General features: G+C 38.2%; 1 protein-coding gene across 1 annotated transcript; it reads left to right on the top strand.

Moving 5' to 3' along the window:
* The first annotated feature begins 6,397 nt into the window (after nucleotides 1-6,397).
* On the top strand, nucleotides 6,398-10,560 carry LOC121960131 (ankyrin repeat domain-containing protein 34B-like). Its single transcript, XM_042509735.1, has 2 exons — nucleotides 6,398-6,434; nucleotides 8,924-10,560. The coding sequence occupies exons 1-2, from the start codon at nucleotides 6,398-6,400 to the stop codon at nucleotides 10,558-10,560; spliced, it is 1,674 nt and encodes a 557-aa protein (XP_042365669.1).
* The last annotated feature ends 2,123 nt before the right edge of the window (nucleotides 10,561-12,683 follow it).

Genomic DNA, 12,683 nt, shown 5'->3' with positions numbered 1-12,683 from the left:
GTATTTTTTGGATCATCTGCAGTTTAAGTTTTTTTAAACCTCTTAACCTCTAAACCTTAACTCTCAGCTTAAAAAACAAAACATCCTATAATTTATAACTTTACTTTAGAAGAGAAACTTTTTTATTATTTAAAAAGGTTAAGGTCAAAGTTCATGTGTTTTTTAGTTAATATATTTTGAAAACACTTAAGCGGTACAGATAATCCATTGAAAACTCTCCATGAATGATTCTACTGAACTGAATTTAACACGTTAACAGCAAGTGAAGAGGAGAAACAGCTGCAGCAAAACAACTCAGCTGAGCAGCTGCTGCTTAATTAATTCTGTCAAATAAACAAACATGAATAAATAAGTAAACTCAGGTTATTTTATTTTATGTTTTTTTACTTCTTAAAAGGCCTTAAAAATATTCCATTCAGTGAATGTTTCCATTAATTTGTCCCAAATCTGGTTAAATATTGAACAACACACACACACACACACACACACACACACACACACACACACACACACACACACACACACACACATTTTTTGGTAATTTTCTTTTCTTTTAATTTTAAAAAGTTGGTCATTGCTCTCTTTCTGTTTTTTTTTTTTTGGAGAAATCAAGTTTTGTTTTAAAGAGTGAAAACTCCTTAGAATTCACCAAATAACACTGAAGCCAAAAATGCTCTTAATTTATACCTTATAAAATAAACCTAAAACCAGGGACTGAAAAATTAAGGGATGTGTTTTCATGTTGTGATTTTGTTGTTTGTGTGCGTATGTGTGTGCCAGATAACCAAAAAAAAAAAAAAATTAATTGTTTTAAACATTTTTCAGCTAATTAACCTAGCTATTAGAGGTAATAAATGAGTCTCTTTTTCTTCTTCCTGTTGTGATAACTGTGTGTGTGTTGATGCATGTGTCCTAAATGTAGTCCAGATTGTGTATTTGAGTGTAATCAGTGAATTTGCAGCTCAGCTCCTACAATAAGTCTAAAATACACTGTGGAAACTAAAAGTTACATTTAGACTGTTCAGGTCCAAAAATGCTCCATTGAAACCCATTCAAACTGACATTTTTGATCCCACAGCCATCAGAGCAGAAAAACAGGACTTGTATTATTTCTGGGTGTCATTCTGGGCTTTTGACTCTGAATTTGTCATTTTGACTATTTTCCACCTGATGAGGTCATTTTGACCATATTTGGCATATGGAGGAAATACATGCTATTTCCACTAGGTGACCTGTCACAGTCAATGTAGCTGCTGATCACTGACATATCCCAGACTGTCATCATCCAAAAATAAATAAATAAATAAAATCCACTTTGCATGAAGTATACCAACAACAGTTGATTTTGACTATGTATGACCTCCCTGATAAAAAATAAAAGAATACTTTCATTTTTTTATGTTTTTTTTTTCATCTAAAAAAATAGTGGCATCATGACCAAAAAAAACTGGCATTATGAAAATGAATGGATATTTGATATTTATGATTAGGACTGTGTTTATTACAAACTAAACTAAATGAAAGTAGAAAATCATATTGATGTATCAGATTTTTTAAAGCTTGATTTTGAGAAGTGCATTTTGTGTGCAGCGCGATACGAGTGTGAGCCTGTGTTTGTCACAGAGGGGAAATCAGGCAGCAGACGAGGAACTCAGGTTCCAGAGAAACAGAATTACAGAAAAACAGAAAGCAGAAAGAAACAAAAAGTAATAGGAGAGAAAGCAACAACACAACTTTGACAGACTGAGCAGGAGGGAGAAGAAAGGGCTGAGTGAATACCTGCAGCGCTGACGAGGAGAGTGGGAACAGGTGTGCTGACGGGCGGGACGGTCAGGTGACACAGAGAGGAGGAAATGTTCGAGGACATCAGGTGGACGGATGGAGAACTGCAATAATAAAGAGGCCTGAGGATGAAACAGGGATACTGTAAAACCCTACAAATGTCCTTTAAATCCAAAAAATGTCCTAAAATCCTGGAATTTCTTTTTACCTAGAAATGTCCTTAAATCTGAGAAACATCCTAAATGTCATGAAATCCTACAAAGGTTCCTAAAATTCGGGAAATGTCCGAAAATCCGAAAACTATCCTAAATATCCTATAGAAACATCCTAAAAATCCTATAATTGTCCTAAAATTCTATAAATGTTATAAAATCAAAGAAACGTCTAAAATCCTAGAATCACTCCACATTCTAAAACATCCAAAAATCAAAGAAATCCTAAAATCCTAGAATTGTCATAAAATTCTAAAAATGTTATAAAAGCCTAGATTCTTCCTAAAATCCAAAATGTCATAAAATCTGAGAAAATCTAAAAAAAAATAAATAAAAAAAGAATGTCCCTATATCCTAAAATCCAGGTCATGTCCTAAAATCCTAGAAATGTCCTAAAATCCTAGAATCGTCCCAAAAACCTACAAAAACGTCCTAAAAAAATCCCACAATCCGAGAAATGTTAAAATCCTAGAAACATCTAAAATCTGAGAGAAATCCTAAATTCCAAGAAATATCCTAAAATTCCCTTTTTTGGGGGCTGCAGATTCAGAGCTCTGCAGGTTGGTTCATCTATAAAAAAAAAATCTCCAAATAAAGAGTGTGTTCTCTCCCTAAGAGGGCAATCAAGCAGGTGCCTGGTTAGTCATGATGGCTAAACATACAGTCCCGTGGGTGTCTCCTGTTTCCAGCTGAGAGTACTTGTTCGCCGTGCTGATTTCCATCAGAACAGAGCAGAGGAGGTGTGCGGCAGGTAATGGCTGCTTGTTTTGCTGTTGTACATTCAGGAACCTTTCCTGAAATAACCATCAAACATTCACATTGTTAACTGCAGCTGCTACTGATTCAGCAATGCAACAAAAAGAAGCAAATTCTTCTGAGAGGCCTTGAATATGAAACAAAATGACAAAGAATGATGAGAAAAAACAACATACTGACCTTGAGACCATCACCCAGATTAACCTTTCCAAACACGGGTAGCGCAGGATTGTGAGGATGTTTTTTTGTTTTTGTGCTTGAAACCAGAGCAAACTGGTTTGATTTTTTTCCCCAAAAATAGGCAATGACCAACTTGACAAAAATGTGCCCCACAAATTGCACAAAATCATTAAAATGTGACAAGAAAATCACAAAAAAAAAAAAAAAATTAAAACACAGGCAAGGATTGGCAAAAAGAAAATATGAAAAAAATATTTGTAATTATATTACTTTGTATTTTTAATACATTACAAAAATATAATAAGATACATAATACTTTTTTTTCATTTTAAGCAGTTTTGATGCTGTTTTCTTGTTTGGGTGTTTTTGTTTTTGTCTGGTTTTCCTTCTTTTTTTCTATTTTCAGAATCTTGTTTTTCTCTTCTGCCCATGTTTTCGACATCCTAAATTCCTGGAAACATGTAAAAATCCCATACAGGGCCAACAACCAGAGAAATGTCCTAAAAATCTTAGAAATCTCCTAAAATCCCAGAAATGTCCTAAAATCCTATAAATGTCCCAAATGTCTTAAAATCATAGAAACGTAAAAAACCTAAAAAAAAAAATAAAAAAAAGGCATAAAATCTAAGAATGTCCTAAAATCCTAGAACCACCACAAAAAAACCCAGGAAAGCCAAGAAATACTATAAAATCCTAGAAATGCCCTAAAATCTGAAACAAATCCTAAGAGCATACAAATACCCTAACATCCCAGAAATGTCCTAAAATCCTAGAAAAGCTGTAATATCCTAGAAACGTCCTAAAATCTGAAAAACATCTGAAAATCATAGAACTGTCCTAAAATCCTAAAAACATGCTAGGCTGCTGTGACTGGCCCCTGGCCTCATGTCATTTTACAAAAGTGGGCTCCAAAAATAAAGCAACTCGAGTCTCCCTGATCTAGTGACAATAAGAGCTCAAAGTGAGAATAATTTGTGGCTGTTTTAGTTTTGCTTGCACCAAATAAATGTAAGTTGCACTGAGGTAAAACTGAAGGGCATAATGTGTGTGATGTAAAAACACTGTCAGATGGGGACATCTTGTGGTGCATTCATGAACTGCGCTGTGAAGTCAGTGTTTCTATGGCTACAAGTCTGGACAATTAACAGCTGGGTTAGTAATAGTCTGGGCAGAAGGACACAAAGAACAGAGCTTTTGTTTTTTTTTTATCATGCAGCACAGAAAAAAATCGTGTACCACAGTGCCAGCACAGTTTAGCACCTCCTCCTGCAGAATTACTGAGAAAGCAGAGTTTTATATTCTGTATATTTATACATGATTTTTGCACATTTACAGCATCTAATGTTTGGTATGTTTCCTCTCTTCTTATTTCTCATTATGTTTCAAGTTGCATTTACAATCAGTAAATCAATCCACCAAAGACTCATTCTCACATTATTTCTGATGTTATGATAATTAAATGCCTGCAAAATATGTGCACACACGCACACACATATCCTTGTACTTATATCTTTGTGAAGACCCTCATTTAAATAATACATTCCTTAGGCCCTTACCTTTACCATCACAGCTAAATTCCTAACCCAAACCCTAATTGCAACCTGAACCCTAAAACCAAAATGTTAACTCCAACAGTCCTTTGAAGAAGTGAGGACCAGCCAAAATGACCCCACTTTCCAAAAATGTCCTCAGTCTGCTACAAAAATACGTTTGGTCCTCACTATGTACCATGTACAAGTGTGCACACACGCACACACACACAAAGAACAGTTTCTTTAGCACAGTTACAATATATGCCATAATTCATCCGGCCTCCTTGATGGTTGTCATGGAGATGTCATTGATAAGGTGGACCAAACATTTTTTTTCTCCTTTCTGTAACTAAATAAATGATTCTAATTTTTGTTAAAGTCCTGTGAAGCAGCCTCATAATTACCAGGCCTTTGCTGAATCAGAGCCTCCTTTAATGAAAAGACAAATCAGACGCGCTGTGGCGCCGCTGGTTGCTATAGTGCTTCACCTTCAGCGCGTTCATCTCTGTCAACCTCACGGCTCTGCCTCTGTGTGACTCTCCTGAGCTGCTGCTGCTGCTGCTGCTGCTGCTGCAGGGATGGATTAACCGTTTCTTAGACCTGCCTGACGACAAGCACTTTGTCTGAGGAGCAAACACAAGCTGGAAAAACCTTGACTTGCTGCAGCTCCTGTCTACTCGTACTGACCGACACACACACACACACACACACACACACACTCACACACTCTCACACACTCACACACTCACACACTCACACACACTCACACACATTAACTGTGGCTGGTCACAGTCAGTCGCAGCTCTGCAACAGAGGAGTAAATGTCTGCAAGAGAGGATTAAATCTGACTGAAGGCTGGTGAGTAGTGATCACACACACACACACACACACACACCAGAACATTTTAAAATTAACAATTTTTCAACTTAATTTTGGTTTTTTTGTGACCTTTTAACTGAATTTTAAACAGGATATTTGCAATATTTAACATGTGTGATGTACATTTTGTCTTTTCGAGACTTGAGCACACACACACACACACACATGCTGACGTTAGTGGGCTCTTATAGAGGATGAGTGCTGAGCGAAGCCTGTTGAGGTAAAGTGGAGTTTTCTATCCTCAATCTGCATTCAGGGAAACAAAACGCTGCTGCAAACATACAACGATGCTCAATGTGTTTTCTGACACGAGGCCAGGGGACCAGTCGTAGTGGCCCCATACATGTTTCTAGGATTTTAGTAAATTTCCAGAATTTTAGGAGGTATCTAGAATTTTAAGACATTTCTAGGATTTGGGATACATTTAGCATTTTGGAACATTTCTAGGATTTCCAGGACATTTTAAGGATTTCAGGACATATCTGGGATTTTAGGACATTTCTAGAATTTTAGGACATTTCTAGGGCTTAAGCACAATACTAGGATTTTTGACCTTTCCATAATTTTCAGACACTTCTAGTATTTTAGAACATTTCTATGATTTTAGTTTTCACAGCTGTGAACCCCAAAAATATTGGTTTGATTTCTTTCAGAAACATGCAGTAAATTTGTTTAAATTTAGAAAATTGTGTTTTTTTTATTTTAATTTTATAAGCTTGAGTAAAATGCCAAGAGAGGTATATTTAGAATTATCACAATTAAATATTTGAAATTAGGCAATTTCCTGGCCTTTTTGTTGTTTTGCTTTTATGTTTGTTTTTGCTTTGTTTATTAACTTTCCCCTTTGTTTTGTTTGTATTTTTGCTTTGGGTATTTCAGGCAATTTTCTTGCGCTTTTTACTAAATTCTTGCTTATTTCTGGGTCATTTCATCTGAAGCTGCTCACTGCCTTTTGTCCATTTTTTAGAAGGAAATCAAACCAACTAGCCCAGGTTTTAAAGGGTTAAAAGTGCAATATTGGGGCACCTGGTGCCTCAGTGGATAGTGTGGCACCCCATGCACAGAGGCTGTGTCTTCGCCACAGCGGCCGCGGGTTCGAATCCGGCCTCGGCCCTTTGCTGCATGTCTCCCCCTCTCTCTCTCTTCCCCTTTCACCCTCACACTATCCTGTCAAAGGCAATAAAAGCCCAAAAATTAATCTTTAAAAAAAAGTGCAATATTTACCTCTGAAATAGAGTATGAAGTTACATAAAGTTCCTTAAATTTGCACAAAGTACAGTGGGAGTTCAGGGAACAATAAGAGACCTGTAGAGTTCTGTAACAAAATGTTTTAATGACTCAATGATTGATTTGTGCAACAATGATGGAAAAGACGAAAGCGTTGATCCAGAAAAAGGAACATTGTGATTAAACGCACACCACCTCCGCCTCATCTGTCAAACAGGGCGCGTGCAGGTGGTGTTTTGTCCTGGACGTGTGCGGCTGCCAGCCGAAAGAGCTGCGTTTGTTTTCAGTGATGATGTCACTGCTGACGGCAGCGGCAGCAGGACGAAGAAGACAGAAAAACGTGTCGCCTGCTTTTTATTCAAGTCACTGCACCAGAGCTGTGATGCAGTCAAGAAGTGAAGATGGACAGTGGACAGTCTTTTAAAGAAGTAAAAGTAAAAAAGCAAAAACACAGAGTAGAAATACTCTGATAAAGTCCCGCATTCATAATTTTGTTTGAATTTAAGTACAAAAGTAGTGGCATCAAATATGCATAAACCCTTTGAAAACTGAGCTAATTGGCTTTATTTCTTTAAACATGAGGAGACAATGAGAAACTTATCAAGAAATGAACCAAAAACTATCATGAAATTAGTAAAAACTTACAAGTAAATTACCTGAAAAGTACAAAAAATTAAACAATAACAAAACAAACAAGGAATAAACCTGAAAAAGTGCTTAGACTTTTTAATAATTATTTAACATGATTTAAAATATGTAATGATGATTATAAAAATGTTTTTCCGTTGCTCTTTTCTTTTAGCTTTAGACTTATTTTCCCTCCAAATCTACACATTTCTTGCAATTTGTGGAACATTTCTTACAAAGATGATAATTGTCTCATTACCCGTGATTTAAAAAAAATTGAACCAATTTGCTGAGATAGAAAAAAAAAATCACAAGAAAAGTCTCTGAAAATAGGCAAAAAAATAAAAGCAAAAACAAACAAGAAAATGGTCACTGAGACTTTATAAACTCAAAAATATCCTTTTTTTCTTTGAAATTTGTAACTTTTTTCTCAGAATATTGCTCTGCTTTTTTTTTCTAAATCTACAATGGCCAAAAGACACCATCGGAAAAATCACCTGTAAAAGAGCTAAAAAATTTTTTAAAAAAAACATGTTGACATATTTTTTCTATAATATACTTTTAAATATATGATTAAAATAATTTAAAAAATTTAGTTTTCTGGACATTTTCAAAGTTACTCACTGCCTTTTATCCCCCATGTTTTCAAAAGATGTCAAACCAATGTGCTTTGGTTTCAAAGGGTTAAATAGCTTGTCTGCGGTGGCTGAACCACAAGAGAACTAATGTAGATCCAGGTTTCAAAGGGTTAATTACTAACATATGGCTCACCTGTCTTTTTGTGTAATTTTATGTTTGACATTTGCATCAACTTGACACTGATTATTATTATTATTATTATTATTATTATTATTATTATTATTATTATTATTATTATTATTATTGTATATTTTTTATTTTGCCGAGCTGCAATTTTATTCCCATCTATGAGACCTCTATGATAATTTAAAAAGCCTCCCATAGATTTTTTTTTTTCAGCTTTAAATTGAGACAAAGATCATTTTAACTCTCCCTATGATGCTTGTTGCTGTTCAGTGTGTCATTCATAGGCTGTATATATATTATCATATATTATCATACAGTCTATGGAGTCATTCATCATCATTACAGCTCCATTACGTTTGGCGCAGTCGACATAAACACACACAAAGTGACTGCTGCTCATTTGAAAAATAAAAAAATCATTTCTCTCCTTTAGATGTAAATCCGCAGTGTTTCATTTTCGTGCTCTGTGACTCACTCGGGAAAACGTTTCTGTCTGAGACATTGGTAACTGCCACCTTATTTGGTCTAATAGAGAGAAGCAAGGACAAACAGCACAAAGGCTGATAGAAAGTGGCTGCCTCTGCTGGTGCTGCGGAGGACGAGTGCATGAAAAGAAGCTGCTGAATGGATCCTACATGCAAGAAAACACAAGAGCGCCATATGTTCTGCTTCCCCAAAACTACTGGTGTCATACATGTTAAAAGGATCATGAGAGAAAGTGACCAGAATAAAAGGATGAAAACAAAATTAAATAATAACAAAAAATCTGGGGGATTGCTGGTGTGTAATGTGTTTTGGTAGGATTTTTTTTAAATATGGGAAGACGGCATTGAGCAGAAAAAATATAATAAATATATAATAATAATATAATAATAAATAATCCAAAAATAGTAAAAAATTAGTAGAAAAGAAAAGGTCATACAGGTTTCAAAGGGTTAAAATTGTTTTTGTTTTTTTCTACAGAAACTCTACTAAAAAATCACCAGCTGGGATCAAGACAAGTGGAGGGAGAAGGCAGTGTTCCCGGGGTAGCGATGGATTCAGGTAACCCTTTGCTAAGAGCCGTCTTCCTCCGCCGCCTGCGACTCACACGGCTGCTCCTGGAGGGAGGCGCCTACATCAACGAGAGCGACAGCCAGGGCCAGACGCCCCTGATGGTCGCCTGCAGGACCCAGCACATTGACGCCCAGAGCGCCAGCCGCGTCAAGCTGGTGCAGTTTCTTTTGGAAAAAGGAGCTGACCCAAACATCCAGGACAAAGGGGGTCTCTCTGCGCTGATGCACGCCTGCCAGGAGCACGCCGGCCCCGAGGTGGTGTCCCTGCTCCTGGCCAGCGGAGCCGACGTCAGCCTGGAGGATCAGTCCGGGACGTCGGCGCTGGTCCACGCGGTCATGGCCGGAGACTGGAAGGTTCTGAAGCTGATGTTGGACACTTGCAAAGCCAAAGGGAAGGAGGTGATCATCATCGCCACCGACCAATTCCCGTGTGGGAAACTGCAAGCCAAGCAGTACGTCAGCATGCCTCCTCTCGATCCTCTTGATCAGAGGGAGAAATCCGCAGCTCCTGCATCTCCCTCTGAAATCCAGCTCATCACCTCCCCTCAGTGCACCTCCTCGTCCTTGTGTCCCCCAAAGACCGTCTTCTCATTTAAAGACGCCCACTCCTGCGGTGCAAGCTCCCATCCATGTTCTCCGTCACGCTTTCAAAGGCTTGGCCAAGCGGCGCCAAACGGCCTGCAGCAGCCGCTCCTGAGGTTGAACTCAGAGCCCTGGCTGAAGATCCCGGCGTCTCTGGAGTGCCGGCAACCTCTTGCGACCTTGTCTTCAGATAACAGCGAAGATCTCAACCAAACTGAGGACGTATCTTTGAGAATTCCCAAACTAGATGGCAAAAATTTAACAATTGACAGTTTCAAATGGTATGAAGGGAGATTAGACAAAGGAGCAGAAGGACAAAATGCCAGCGACTTGGGACAAAAGATATCTCTGCCAGGTCTCCTATCATCCCACTCACACCCCAACCTCCATTCTGCAAACCTCGCCACAGATTCACTCCCCTCCTCTTCCTCCTTCTCTGGTGACAAAAACCTCGGCACTCCCCTTCACAGCATGGCCTCCTCGTCGAGCCTTCACAGCATAATCCAGAGGCGCAAGCTTGGGGCGGACATCTACAGCTCCGACCCCCAGCTGGCCAGAGACGTCCACAATCTGCCCGAGGAGTCGCAGCAGAGAGCAAGAGACCTAACAGAAGGCAAGAGGTTGGCTCCTCTACGTTGCTCCAGCACACTGGGATCCAGGGAGTCGTTATCGACCGGCCCGAGCAGGAGAGTGCTGTCCGGGTTCGAGCGCAGAGGCTCCGGGGCGTACTTGTTGGACCACAACTCCCAAGCAAAGCCAAGATCTCTGCCACCTCTGGCTATCAACAACACTCCCATCCTTAATGTTTACAACCTTAGCTCCAGCGCTGGTTTCTGTGACAAAGAGTCCGGCCTGAAAAGTTTCCATCCCTCCGCTCCTCCTGGACACCCCAAAGAGCTCACCAGGAGGATGCTGCTGAGGAGACACTCGATGCAGACCGAACAGTTCAAAACGACCGCGTGAAATTCACAGAGGAGAGGAGTTCATCCATGTGTTTTAATGTGAAAAGTTTTGTAGTGTGATGTAGTGTCTGTAGTCCGGTTTCCATTAACTGATTTGCGCCAAACTAAAGCTTCGAAATGTCGATAAAATTGCGAGATGACTGCGTTTCCACTGAGTGATGCTCTGCGACTTCTTCTAACTTTCCAAGAAGCATGGCGATGGATGTTCAAAACATTGGCAGCTTTATTTCTATTGCAGCTGCTGCACAAGCCGTCATTATTTACGATCAAAGAAGACATAGGCATGTTAGAGTGATAATGGAAAGACGAGCCGCTTATACGTGTGAGCGGACACGCATCATGAGGGAGCCACAGTCATAGCATCACGTGACCGAGCAAAGCCAAATAAGTGTTTCCACTGCAGTTACGTGAAATATGGATTTTTTGAATCGCTTGCAAAACCTTTGCGATAAAAGGGAGTTTTTTTCTAAACTGACCTGTTTCCATTAGGCGTAATTTATATTCACAATTTCAGTGTTAATGGAAACCCGCTTTGTGAAATTCAATTCAATTCAACGAGGGAAATCAAAAAGGATGAGTGAAACAAAGCATCCTAATCAATGTAACATACAAACTGTGGGTAGCTGTTTCAGTGTGCTGTTATTGTCAGTGTGCATGTGGCTTCAGAGTGCAGTTTTTACATGTGACACTTCCTTAATGGTGCATTAGTTTTTTGGCCACTTGGGGGCAGCAGAGCAAACATAAAATGCATCATTTTATCATATATTATAATTATATCATTTATGAAATTATTTTAGCTACCGTGCTACGGCTAAATTCCACTGGGTCTGTCAACGTCACGTTGAGTCACAGGACTCTTTAAAAAAAATGGTGTTTCACCCAGATAGGCATGCTTTCGCAGGACGTAGCAGTGCACACGTCGGCGACCTCTGGGACAAGCGTAAATTAGGGCTGGGTGATAAAACTTTATAATCTAATAACTAATATATAATATAAAGATAATAACTTTATAATTAATAGAACTTTTCCTCGATTGAAATATTTAACCAGGTAAAAGTAACTCATTAAGATTTAAAATTTAAAAGAGTGACCTAGTCAAGAAGCCAGATGTTTATTACACTAAGCAAAATAATCGTTCTTATATTGCAATGAAAGTGAAATGGTCAATTAGTGGTGATGTTGATTTTAGGTAAAACTTGATTCCATATTACCAAGCCCTAGTGATCACCGGAAGTTGTTTTTTTTTTTTTTAAGCCAAAGTTAGACTATAAAGGAACTCCACCACGGCCGTATGACTTCAATGTTAATTTGCTGTTAGGTGTTATAACTCATTTTTTGGGGTTTTAGGGCTCATTTCTGCAGCAAAATATGAGCTGAAGGAGGCTAAAACCCAACACAGATAATTCTGTGTTGGTTTGATACTACAAGCCATACATTTTATATTACACACCATCATTTGATTCATTGTTAATGTGAAAAAAAAGTCTATCAGTGTAGCTTTTAACCTGAATTAATTGCTTTGGGGGGTTTTGGGCCACTTGGGGGCGGCAGCGTAAGCTGAGAACAAAACACTGAGATATTATCAACAAGTTTTGATAGTGACCATGCAAACACCTGCAGACATCCAGCAGATAAAGAGCAACATTAGCATTTATTTTAATCCTTTGAAACCTGGATTGACATCAGTTTTCTTGTGCTGTGTATAGACGCCTTTCACGAGCTATTTGATTTTTTGAAACCTAAGAATATTGGTCTGATTTATTTTGATAACATGGGAAGAAAAGGCAATGACAAAGTTGACAAGAAATGTCCCACAAATTGCAAGAAATTTGTAAAATGAGACGATAAAATTACAGAAAAAAAAAAACATGGGGAAAACTGACCATATTTCATTTCATAACTTAATTTGTCTTTTAATTTTTTTCATACTTTCAGGTAATTTTTCTTTTTGCTATTTTTTGGATCATGTCTTGTTAAGTCGCTTGTTTCAGCAACAAAAAAAAGCAAGTCCTATACTAATTTTTTTTCATCTGTTTTAGTTTTCACCAACACCTGAGGAAAAAATAATTGTCTCTTTGATGATATGTTGGTCTTTGTATCTCTTTTTACTTTTGTGCATCCACG

Source organism: Plectropomus leopardus, chromosome 20 (genome assembly GCF_008729295.1).
Source record: "Plectropomus leopardus isolate mb chromosome 20, YSFRI_Pleo_2.0, whole genome shotgun sequence".
NCBI lineage: Eukaryota > Metazoa > Chordata > Actinopteri > Perciformes > Serranidae > Plectropomus > Plectropomus leopardus.
This window is presented reverse-complemented; position numbering and strand designations above follow the sequence as displayed.

What these genes read in the sequence shown, in the direction of transcription:
- LOC121960131 (XM_042509735.1), top strand. Translation starts at nt 6,398, where the DNA reads ATGCACAGAGGCTGTGTCTTCGCCACAGCGGCCGCGG. An exon ending in CTTCGCCACAGCGGCCGCGG is followed by an intron (nt 6,435 to 8,923) that starts GTTCGAATCCGG and finishes TTTTTTCTACAG; the next exon opens with AAACTCTACTAAAAAATCAC.